This window comes from Dermacentor albipictus, chromosome 2, assembly GCF_038994185.2.
Source record: "Dermacentor albipictus isolate Rhodes 1998 colony chromosome 2, USDA_Dalb.pri_finalv2, whole genome shotgun sequence".
NCBI lineage: Eukaryota > Metazoa > Arthropoda > Arachnida > Ixodida > Ixodidae > Dermacentor > Dermacentor albipictus.
Window position 1 is genome coordinate 66,980,386 of NC_091822.1, and position 12,245 is coordinate 66,992,630.

General features: G+C 43.9%; 1 protein-coding gene across 2 annotated transcripts in view; it reads left to right on the top strand.

Annotated features, from left to right (window-relative positions):
* LOC135903204 (uncharacterized) overlaps positions 1-12,008 on the top strand; it is a 44,132-nt gene extending 32,124 nt beyond the window's left edge. Inside the window, exons 7-10 of one of the 2 annotated variants that reach the window (XM_065433612.2) lie at positions 7,930-8,106; positions 8,181-8,277; positions 8,355-8,457; positions 11,723-12,008. In XM_065433612.2, the coding sequence (XP_065289684.1) occupies positions 7,930-8,106; positions 8,181-8,277; positions 8,355-8,416 (336 nt within the window). In that variant the 3' untranslated portion in view covers positions 8,417-8,457; positions 11,723-12,008. Of the gene's footprint in view, positions 1-7,929; positions 8,107-8,180; positions 8,278-8,354; positions 8,458-10,845; positions 11,127-11,722 lie in introns of those variants that run through there. The other variant, XM_065433611.2, reaches the window with a different exon arrangement.
* The last annotated feature ends 237 nt before the right edge of the window (positions 12,009-12,245 follow it).

The following is a 12,245-nucleotide window of genomic DNA, read 5'->3' on the forward strand; positions in this document are numbered from 1 at the left end:
GCACTTGCCTTTGTAACAACATTAAAGCGCGGCCACAAGCCAGAGTAACCGGTGCTGCCAGTGTAATGTGTAAGGCTGTAAGAACTAAAGACAGAAAGCCTGCAAACCGTGAAGAAAGCTATGACAGTTTGCTTGTCGGACCACATCGCACCCTCACCAATTTTAGCTTTGTCTCCCAAGGTCCACCTACGAACTCATGCACACACACCTTGGGCAGGCGAGTGAATTCTTGGGGCCGGCAGATGCCGTCTGCCCAGTGATACTTTTTGGCAGCTTATTTCAGGGAAGCACAGGATGTAATTTGAGCCATACTGAGAATTACTGTTGCTGAAATGTCCGTCGCTTCTGTTTTTTGACATTATTGATTGAACTCTGCAAGAATTTTCATAATATGGTGTGACATCACAATTTTTGTTCAACGTGCCTGTAGTCTCGAGAGCATGTAAATGACGGGAACGTGCCTGCCGCATTATCTGCCATGCTGCGACGGAAACTGCATGTTGTCCTCGCCAAACCATGATGCTGCACGTGCCGCCGCCACAGGCAGACTCTTCTCTCGAAATAATTCTTTTTCTGTGGTCCTGCCTTCCTGTTGCTTTTCAGGAGGAGACCCTGAAAGTGCAAGGAGCTTTCATTGCAGATGTGTATACAGTCAACTTGTGCTGTTTTGATCCTAACGGGACTAATGAAATTGATTGAATTATCCAGCGGTTTGAATTAAAGAAGATGCAGAAAAAAAAAACGGCATAACACTCCGCTGATGCATTTAGCAGTGCTGTCCCGATTCTAACATGCCCCTGAATCAAACTCGCGTCCCCCCCCCTCCCTTTTCTGTGTCCAAATTAAAAAACTAATGGAGAAATGATGCTGAAAATCCTAATCAAAGTAGAAATCTTATCTGCACCCGATTTTTTTTACCAGAAAAATAATGCACAAGTCTAATATGTGTTTCACAAGGGCAGTGAGCTCTGCTGCAATACATTTGTTTATGTTATGCAGTCATCATCATCATCAGCAGCAGCAACAGCCTGGTTACGCCCATTGCAGGGCAGAGGGCTCTCCCATACTTCTCCAACTACCCCGGTCATGTACTAATTGCGGCCATGTTGTCTCTGCAAACTTAATGTCATCCGCCCACCTAACTTTCTGCCGCCCCCTGCTATGCTTCCCTTCCCTTGTTATTCAGTCCATAACCCTTAATGACCATCAGTTATCTTCCCTCCTCATTACATGTCCTGCCCATGCCCATTTCTTTTTCTTGATTTCAACTAAGATGTCACTAACCCGCGTTTGTTCCCTCACCCAATCTGCTCTTTTCTTATCCTTTAACGTTACACCCATCATTCTTCTTTCCATAGCTTGTTGCGTCGTCCTCAATTTCAGCAGAACCCTTTTCGTAAGCCTCCAGGTTTCTGCCCCATATGTGAGTACTGGTAACACACAGCTGTTATACACTTTCCTTTTGAGGGACAGTGGCAACCTGCTGTTCATGATCTGAGAATGCCTGCCAAATGCACCCCAGCCCATTCTTATGCTTCTGGTTATCTTAGTCTCATGATCCGCATCCGCAGTCACTACCTGTCCTAAGTAGATGTATTCCCTTACCACTTCCAGTGCCTCGCTACCTATCCTAAACTGCTGTTTTCTTCCGAGGCTGTTAAACATTACTTTAGTTTTCTGCACTCGCCGTGGTTGCTCAGTGGCTATGGTGTTGGGCTGCTGAGCACGAGGTCGCGGGATCGAATCCCGGCCACGGCGGCCGCATTTCGATGGGGGCGAAATGCGAAAACACCCGTGTGCTTAGATTTAGGTGCACGTTAAAGAACCCCAGGTGGTCAAAATTTCCGGAGTCCTCCACTACGGCGTGCCTCATAATCAGAAAGTGGTTTTGGCACGTAAAACCCCAAATATTATTATTATTTAGTTTTCTGCAGATTAATTTTTAGACCTACCCTTCTGCTTTGCCTCTCCAGGTCGGTGAGAATGCATTGCAATTGGTCCCCTGAGTTACTAAGCAAGGCAATATCATCAGCGAATCGCAAGTTACTAAGATATTCTCCATTAACTCTTAGCCCCAATTCTTCCTAACCCAGGTCTCTGAATACCTCCTGTAAACACACTGTAAATAGCATTGGAGAGATGGTATCTCACTGCCTGACGCCTTTCTTTATTGGGATTTTGTTGCTTTCTTTATGGAGGACTACGGTGGCTGTGAGGTGCTATAGATATCTTTCAGTATTTTTACATACGGCTCGTCTACACCCTGATTCCGTAATGCCTCTCTGACTGCTGAGGTTTCAACTGAATCAAACGCTTTCTCGTAATCAATGAAAGCTATATATAAGGGTTGTTTATATTCCGCACATTTCTCTATCACCTGATTGATAGTGTGAATATGATCTATTGTTGAGTAGCCTTTACGGAATCCTGCCTGGTCCTTTGGTTGACGGAAGTCTAAGGTGTTCCTGATTCTATTTGCAATGTTCCTGATTCTATTTGCAATTACCTTAGTAAATACTTTGTAGGCAATGGACAGCAAGCTGATCGGTCTATAATTTTTAAAGTCTTTGGCGTCCCCTTTCTTATGGATTAGGATTATGTAAGCGTTCTTCCAAGATTCCAGTACGCTCGAAGTCATGAGGCATTGCATATACAAGGTGGCCAGTTTTTCTAGAACAATCTGCCCACCATCCTTCAACAAATCTGTTACCTGATCCTCCCCAGCTGCCTTCCCTCTTTGCATAGCTCCCAAGGCTTTCTTTACTTCTTCCAGGATTACTTGTGGGATTTCAAATTTCTCTAGACTATTTTCTCTTATATTATCGTCATGGGTGCCACTAGTACTGTATAAATCTCTATAGAACTCCTCAGCCACTTGAACGATCTCATCCACATTAGTAATGATATTGCCGGCTTTGTCTCTTAACGCATACGTCTGATTCTTGCCTATTCCTAGTTTCTTCTTCACTGCTTTTAGGCTTCCTCCGTTCCTGAGAGCTTGTTCAATTCTATCCGTATTATAGTTCTTTATGTCAGCTGTCTTATGCTTGTTGATTAACTTAGAAAGTTCTGCCAGTTCTATTCTAGCTGTAGGGTGAGAGGCTTTCATACATTGGCGTTTCTTGATCAGATCTTTGGTCTCCTGCCATAGCTTACTGGTATCCTGTCTAACGGAGTTACCACCGACTTGTATTGCACACTCCTTAATGATGCCCATAAGATTGTCGTTCATTGCTTCAACACTAAGGTCCTCTTGCTGAGTTAAAGCTGAATACCTGTTCTGTGGCTCGATCCGGAATTCCTCTAGTTTCCCTCTTACCGCTAACTCATTGATTGGCTTCTTATGTACCAGTTTCTTCCGTTCCCTCCTCACGTCTAGGCTAATTCGAGTTCTTACAATCCTATGGTCACTGCAGCGCACCTCGCCGAGCACGTCCACATCTTGTATGATGCCAGGGTTAGTGCAGAGTATGAAGTCTATTTCATTTCTAGTCTCGCCATTTGGGCTCTTCCACGTCCACTTTCGGCTAACCCACTTGCGGAAGAAGGTATTGATTATCCGCATATTATTCTGTTCTGCAAATTCTACTAATAACGGTGCCCTGCTATTCCTAGAGCGTATGCCATATTCCCCCACTGACTTGTCTCCAGCCTGCTTCTTGCCTACCATGGCATTGAAGTCGCCCATTAGTATAGTGTACGTATTTTGTTTGGACTTTACCCATCGCCAATTCATCATAAAAGCTTTCGAATTCCTGGTCATCATGACTGGATGTAGGGGCGTAGACCTGTACGACCTTAAATTTTTACCTCTTATTAAGTTTCACAGCAAGACCTGCCACCCTCTCGTTAATGCTATAGAATTCCTGTATGTTACCAGCTATATCTTTATTAATCAGGAATCCGACTCCTAGTTCTTGTCTCTCCGCTAAGCCCTGGTAGCACAGTATGTGTCCGCTTTTTAGCACTGTATATGCTTCTTTTGTCCTCCTATGCAGTAAAACATGGAAAACGCTGTGAAGGCAGTTTTGTTATGTCCGATTGCACCGCACAGGCAATTTTCCACCCATTTTTTTTTCTGAAAAAAAAAAGAAAATCAAGAAGGTGCGTGTGCGTGTGCGTGTTAGAATCAGTTAAATACTGTAATCAGACATTGTGAGCTGTGGTTGTTGCTTGAAGATTATATTAGGGCAGGCTTAAAATAAGCTTTTTCAACGCATTCACTATCCCCTAGGCTCTGCTGAGACAGACGTTGCCACTAAAGGTGCAGGTACTATTGCGGTCACTATAAGTGTCAGGCACGTGTGTGCTGATTGGTCAAGTCCAAATTATCCAGTGAAGATCGATGTTAGGATAGAAGTAACGAAATTTTGGGCCCGTATAAGTGCATCAGTGCTGGCTGGGATCGAGTTAACTGAAACTGGAATTGAATTAATTGAGGATGTTCACCTCCATTAATTCAACTCGGTGTGAATCTCAGTGTGAATCAGTCTGATCTGCTCCAGATCACTGTCAGTACGATCACTGTCAGTTGCACTTCGCTCCTTGAAGAGGCAAGATGTGGGCAGAGTGAGCTCGTGAACAATTTGCAATGTGGTGAATGTTTTTTGAGAACCAGGCAAGTACCTTTGGCAAGGGTTGCATTGAACAATCCGGACCATAAAATGTGATCTGGTCACTAAATTTTAGCTATAACAACAGTGTTAAGCACGTTTAAATTTAAAAATTTTTTTTAGACAATATGAAGGGAGAAATGCAGGTCTCTGTACTAGAAGACGCAAAACCTGTCGGCGATTTGTGATGCCGTGACGCGACTACTGATTTTTGTAATTCGGCATCTTTTTTTACTGTACTTCGACAGCATGCAGATGCAGGCGGCTTAACTGGTTCCAGATTCCTGCGGCACATGCAAAATCGAAACTGCCCTTATCGACTGCTCGCTCCAACAGAAACACTTAAAAATAAAAGAATTCAGCCATAATATACTCGCGCTGCAAGTAGCTAGAAAATGGTTCATGCACTACTAATGCTGTAGAAAGAAGGGATAAATTAAAATCAAGGCTTAATACTGTATCTTGACCACTGGCCAGTGAATGCACCCATTCACTTTGAATCACAGCACTTGAATGTGGACGTTTCCTAGGGGTCTTCCTGGGTGCGTATCCGTGCATTCTGTCACAATGTGCGCAGTTGTCTCGACTTTAGTGGCAGCAGACGTATCTGTCATCCTGTTGTAACTTTCACACATGGTGGTAGTGCGGTGTGGTTTTTCTGTGAACCAGCGAAGTGATAATCAGTTCCGGTAAATTGGTGATGGCTTAGTTTTCAAGTGCGGAAAGAATTGCAGGCAACTTTCTTGTCAATGCTGTTTCGAAGTAGAGTTGTGAGATATTCCAAGAAGTTGGATATTTGTTGGTGCACTAAATCATCAAAAAAGAAAAGAGTTGTCGTTTATGAGCGAGGAAAAAAGAAATCTGTGCATGAATGTAGGCTATATACGCTTTACGTCTCACCGCGAATGGTCTGTGTTCGAAAGGACTTCCCTATGATCCCTAACTTTCCGATCGTGCGTAGTCGCTGCATTCCCTTCTTTTTTGTTGTCCCTGCCTGTTTTGTTCTTTTTCCTTGTATTCATTCCTGAAAAACTGAAAAAGTAGACTAGAACAGGCAGTAGTTCTTAAAATGACTACTTTGACCGTCTACGGGTTTTGTTTGCTGCTGGCAGACTTCTTGTCTGAGTCTTTAGCAGTTCCTTAACCCTTTTGCTGTCGGACCTTTCTGGCCGTGACGCACCCCCAGTGTCGGCTTGGTTATAGGGAACGAGCATAACAGGGAATAAACATAGCAATTTATTTTTGATTATGATTGGTATACAAATAACATAGTCACTGCAATATGCACATTTCAGTGTTCTGCAGCTGTTGTTAGTAACCATCATCATCATCATCGGCCTGACTATAACATCCGTTTAACATCCGAATCTGACGATGCGGAACTCATCTCTTCCTTGCATGAGACCCTGTCCGAGTCCAAATCCGAGCTCGGCTCGTATTCTGAATCGGAAGAGCCACCGCTCCAATGAGCAGACGAAGGTCCCGCGCCGCTCAGCCATCCGAAAGTAACCGCGCGCATGGAGGATGCGCTTTCAGTCGCTCGCACAATGGGGAGAAATGGGACGTTGTGTGATCAAGAAGACAGAGGGAGATGGAAAAAGGCTAAAACAAAGTTCGAAGGGCTTTACGTTTACTGCTTCAAGTCGGAAGCGCGGGTGCGGCGAGAGAGCGAAAGCAGCAATCGAGTCGCTCTTTCCGGAGAGGCAATGGGCAAGTGCGCCTGAACTTGACGCGCCGTAGCAGACACACCAACAGAAGAAAAATAAAAACCTTCAAACCCTGGAGATGGCAGAACAACCCTTGAACCCATGGCCACACGCGCGCGACGCATGATCCAGCGAACGCGGAGCCACCGTGCCACTCAGCAAAGACGGTGGAGTGGCAGTCGCACTGTACTCTTCAATACATGTACTTACACAGGTCGGGGCGAAAATACGAACTTGTAAAAAGAGTCAACAGATGGCGTGGCCAGTCCAGGAGTGCCAGCTTTGTGCTCAGGCGTGAAATTTTTAACGCAAGATAGAGAACGTATCGGTACGTCAGTGACACAGTGGGGAGTGGGGGGAAAGTGCGATGGCCTACCGGTACGTCCGTGACAGCGAAAGGGTTAAAAATGTGAATGCAATAAAGGCACGTTGTCAGAAAACGGCTATGCCTCCAGAGTCGCTCTTCCTGTTCAACAGCGAAGTGCAAAATACATTTCCTTGACTACTTTGTTTGCTTGCATGAGCGTAGACTGCACTTTGTACTTTTTATCTTTACCATATGTAATATGCTGCGGCAAAACATGACAAGCTTGGCAGTCCTCGAGCAACACTGAACTGAACTTAACACTATGCTGCAAAGTACAAAGTACAGTATACAGGCAAAAGTTCAATAAAGCGTCTCTTAAGGAATTTTTGTGCACTTAAATGTGGCATGTACATGCCCATTTTAGGCTTTGAAAATCCTATCCGCTTCCATGCTAATGAAGTAACAGGCTGCTGAGCTTACCCTACTATTTACAATTTTATGCATTTAATCGTTTAATGTGGGTGCAATCGTATACACAAGATTTCTTCATTCAGGGCAAAATCTTATTGCTTCCGTGCATGCGCATGGAAGCAATGGAATTTGTGGATGAAGAAAAACCAGACATCCTGCTTAATCAGGTGGAAGCCTGATTCCGCCGATTCCACTGCTCGTGCACCGTCAGGGTACTGGGCGTGTTGTTGTCATCTGTTGTGTCTGGACCATTGTGGAACATAGTAGTGCGATACAGATCTGAGGAGAAGTGCAGCACAGAGAACTCCACTCTTCTCCAAGCGTACACTTCCCAGCATCTGGTGGAGGATGTTGAGGTGTGATGATCACATCTCAACATCTGCCATGTTGGATGTACAGCTGCGTCACCTATAGGCCGTTGCGGGCAGTCCACAAGCATCAGTCTAAAAACGGAGTGTTAACATGTCAACATCTTGTGTGCATTACCTGCGCAGTGAAGATATTGTGGAGCATGTTGGGGCATCTAAATCAGTTCGGAAAGAAAGAAAACATGAAAGAAGAAGAAAATAGAGTGTGAAGAGGTTCTCAGTACACCGTTTTGAAAAGATAAAACATTTGTTAACTGCCTTACAAGAATTTAGCTTAGTTGGGGCCACATGTATGGGGTGCAGTGCTCATTAATTATTGCCGAGTTTACCGGTGCTGTCGAGTCCATGGACATAGCGAGTTTTGTAACTCCTACTGGAAATGCACCCATAAAGCTTTTGGGACGGATTTGCATATTGCAAGTACATATAAATGGAGCCGTGAATCTTGCCTTCTTCTGTTTTAGTGTGTGGCCGTTGAAGTCGAAGAATGTCCCGATGTTGGAGCCAATGTGGAAGTTTTGATGGATTTGAAGCAAGACCTGTCGGATATTCTGAAGCCTGCAACAAAGGGCGAGCATTGTTATTTCTGCAGTGCTTCGCCGAGCGATGGATCAGATATTTCAGACCATACAACACGGGAGGTGTGTGTAGTTCAGTAGTTTTCTTGCAGTCTGTGGCAGGCAGGCACTAACTGCAATTATGTGTTACTTTCTAGCAAGCATTACGATGCCTGATTGACCACAACTACTGTTGGACACCTTACGGTGAGACGCAGACTGAGGAAACGACTCCTGGGACAGGGCATTCTCAAGGTAACATTTCAAACTGGACACGGTTTGCTCACCACATGTTGCAATGGAATAAACGTTTGATGTGGTTTTATTTGCAGCTGTGCAGGCAAACTTTTTATTGAAGGCAAGGAAAACAAGAACGCTAGGAACGCAAACTTAGTCGTGGAGTTGGACCTCCAGATGACGGGCTGTAGTTGACATGTATGTCGTTCAATTCTTCAATGTCTCGGGAGTAATTCACTTAACAACACTGGCTACTGCTGTGAATACCTACAAGATGTTTGAGCCATCACAATATGATTCATTTAAGTAACACGTCTAATTTCTTTTACTTTCACCTGAATGTGCTTCTTAAGCTTTCTTTTTTTTGTACTGTAAATACTTCTCTAATTGCATATCTTTTCCAGCAAGCTTGCTCCATGTTTCATTAAAGGGGACGTTCAGGAGAAACAGTGTAATACGTTGAATTAATAGAGCGTCCTTGCAGAGATGAACTTTCACTAATTTCGTGGTAATAAGTTGTTTGTTAAAAGAAAAAAAAAAAGATGGTCAAAGCATAATTTCTGAATTGTGCACTGTACCCTCATGGCCAATGTGCCAGTGTGATGTCACGGATTGCAAAGAATTTTTTCAAAATATAGCTGTGGTGGTTCAGTAAATGTTCTCGAACCTTCCCAAGTTCCATTTTCGGCTCTCTTAGAATATGATACAGTCTGTTCTTACTGATAAAAAATTAACTAGACCTGAGCAGACCGCGTCAAAATTCGTGATGTGTTGCGGCAAGCTGATGTGGAAATTTCAACACAGCGTAGCAAAGTGCTATTCGTTTTTGCCCCTATTCTGGCTTACAGAACCTCTTCTTACAGTAAGAACAGCTTTTCTATTTTGGGGTTGCACAAGAGTAATTTACTAACACAACTAAAATAGTCTTCGTCTTAAGTGTCCCTTTAAACTTATTGGCCACCTCTGCTGGCTGCTGGGTGAGCAGCTGGCTGTGACATGTGGCACAGTCCAAGCTCTCTTGCATGCACTTGGAATGCCCAGTGGTCATAGCTAGCCTGGTTATGTAGAGAGAAAATTAAACCTTGGATCTCGTATTGCCTCAGTGTCTCTTGAGGGCCACGTCCAAGTCCGAGGGCCCATGCTTCCATAAACTGCAGGAGAAGCCCACACTGGTGTCAGCAGGTGGTGAAAGAAAATGAAGTTTTTCAGACTAGTTGTTTGAGCTCGTGAAGCTGTGTGAAGCATGCTGGTCACCTTAAAGAAATGTGCACAGTTATGCACTTTGGGCATTTTCTGTGCTCGCATGCGCAAATCATTGTAATGTAGCCAACCTTAAGCAAGAGAGAAGCGCACTTGGGGCATTGTCTTTTGCGGTTATCAGCTTTGTGTTGCTAGCTTGGAAAACATATTGTGGCTGCTACGGCTAGGCAAGGTTACAGTGGCCACAGCAGATACATGTTATCTGCGCCAAACTTGTCTCTTCCAACCTGCTGTGCAGCATGTCTTGTTTCCGTCTTGTCAAACATGAAGGGAATTAATGAGCACAATGAAATCTGTCATTTTGACTGAAGAAAGTGATGCTTAATATCTATGTAGAAAGCTGATGGGCTATCTTATGTGCTTTGCTTAGTGCTGCAGTCGTGCATGCTTTCTAAACAGCTACAGTCGAAGCCACTTATTATTAACAGGCTTATGTGCTGAAAATAATTTGTTATATCGGGTAATCCAATATACCCAAACTGTGCTGTAACAAACTTGTCCGAACTTTTGTGAGGTGTTCATAATATGCAAATATGCTATATTCAGTGAGCAAAGAAGGAGTTAGTGAAAAATTAAATACGTGTAGCAGGCATTAGTTTTTTGCCTCTGACTTAAACCATTTCTCAGCATCGCTATGAATGATGTTATTGATGCACTAGGTTGGGTAGGATCCTGTAGACGTGCTCCAATCCACTTCCCTCAATGTCAGCATAGTTCATTCTACCACATTCACTACAAAAAGTGGATCCCGAAGTGTCAGGTGATACCCTGAGCGGACGCTCTGAGTTCGATGTGTACAGTGTAATCTCATTGATCTGGTATTAACAGGAACCGGAAAACGTTACCTACCATCCGAAAATCATATCCAAGGCGAGCTCCAGAAAGTATGAAAATAGGTGCACTTGGTGGTAGGCGCAGTAGCAAAGGTTCGTGTGGCATCGAATGAAACTCCTCCTCATAACACGTTATGCACAGCAGCATCATTCGACGCCAGATGAACCGCAGCCAGCGCACTTTTATTTAGCAATGTGAAAATAGCTTTTTACTTGGCACTGAGATTTCTTCTTTTCGATGCCTGTAGCAAAATATTATTCTGGAAGTTTAAAAAAGGTGCTGCCGTTTCCTCACTCAGCAGTGGCGCACAGCTGCAGCACTGTTTTACTACCTGCCGTGCGCCGCATGCAATTATTCTTCCAATGTGGCTGGGGCTTAATGCACTGTTCGTAGGTTGTTGGAACATTATGTAAGCAGGTCCACTAGAATGTAAAGCTACTAGTGTTATGAATGTCACTAAAAGTACACTTCTGCTGTCGTATCCAATTGCAGATGAAAACGGGATCACAGTCAGCGTACAAAAATACATTCCTCGTATGGGACGTTGGCCTGGAAAAGAAGAGGAAACACATATTATCCCGAAAAATTTATTTTACAGAATCTTATCAACGAGATTACATTGTATAACCAGTGTCCAGTTTCTTGTGAGGGAGTTATCTTGCATGATTATCGGTCCGTATGTTTGCACATGTACAGTACAGAGGATAATTCACTTTATCTGGGTTCTTCATATTCAGGTTCAAGTGCAATAAATTTGAGCATCAGCATTTTGGCATCGGTAGTTTCAATGTTCAAAGCGAAGCAGCCAAACATAATTTGTAGGGGTGCCAAAATCACACCTGTGCACAGAACGTTAATTCTTCGCAGGTCGAAGGAAGCCTTGGGTGTTGAGTGCTGGTCGCTTCATAGGATGCCAAGCCCATCTTTTAAGGCAGCCGCACAGACAGCTAAACGCTTTTCTGATGGTCGTGACTGACCATGTAACTGAACATGACCTTGACCGAACATGTAACGACAATGAAACACAGCTGACAAACACTGCACCACCAGAATCCAGACAAACGTTTGCGAATGACAGAACACAACATGTGAGAGCGGCTTATGGTAGCAGCTGAACTTTACGTCCTCGCCTTTCTAGACACTTCAAGAGCTGCAATGTATTGCAGACAGCGGTGTGAATGTCCCCTTGTAGAGCAGACGCTGGAAAAAGGTATGTATTGTAAACGATAAAGTAAACGAGAGTTTCCTTTCTTTGCTACACGACTACAACACTAATTAGGAATTTTGTCTTTGTTGAATAAAACCAAACTCTGCCATTTTAATTAACAAGCGATATTTCTTTCCCTTTGTTTGTCCCCTTCTCACATAGGCGCTCTTCAGTTGCCGCTCCCATGATTACCCTTGCTGATATGAGTTACAGTTTGTGCTGGACCGCTTTTCGCTCGAAGCTTCGAGAACCATTTGGAGCGTTCTTGGTGCGTCATTGTCACCCTCTTGTTGTGCGGCTAAGCCCGAAGACGGCAGCCTGCCACATTTTGATAGAAATTAAATGCAAAAACGTCCTTGTACCATGCTTTGGGTGCACATTAATAAACCGCAGGTAGTCAAAATTAATCCGGAGTTCCACCACTACATGGTGCCTCATGATCATATTGTTGTTTTGGCATGTAAAACCCCAAAATCTATCTGTCACCTTCTTGTCTCATTCCTTGGCTGTTTGTGCTGTTAAATGTTCGTGATCCTGAACCAACCAGCCCAGAGACAAGCCATAACAATGTTCAAAAGCTAATGAGCTTTATGTGATGTCTGTGCAGCAGCCTAGCGTGCAATTCTGCAAGATTTGTATTTTGACTGCGCTGCTAAGCTTGTTCTACTATGAAGTGCTACGTACT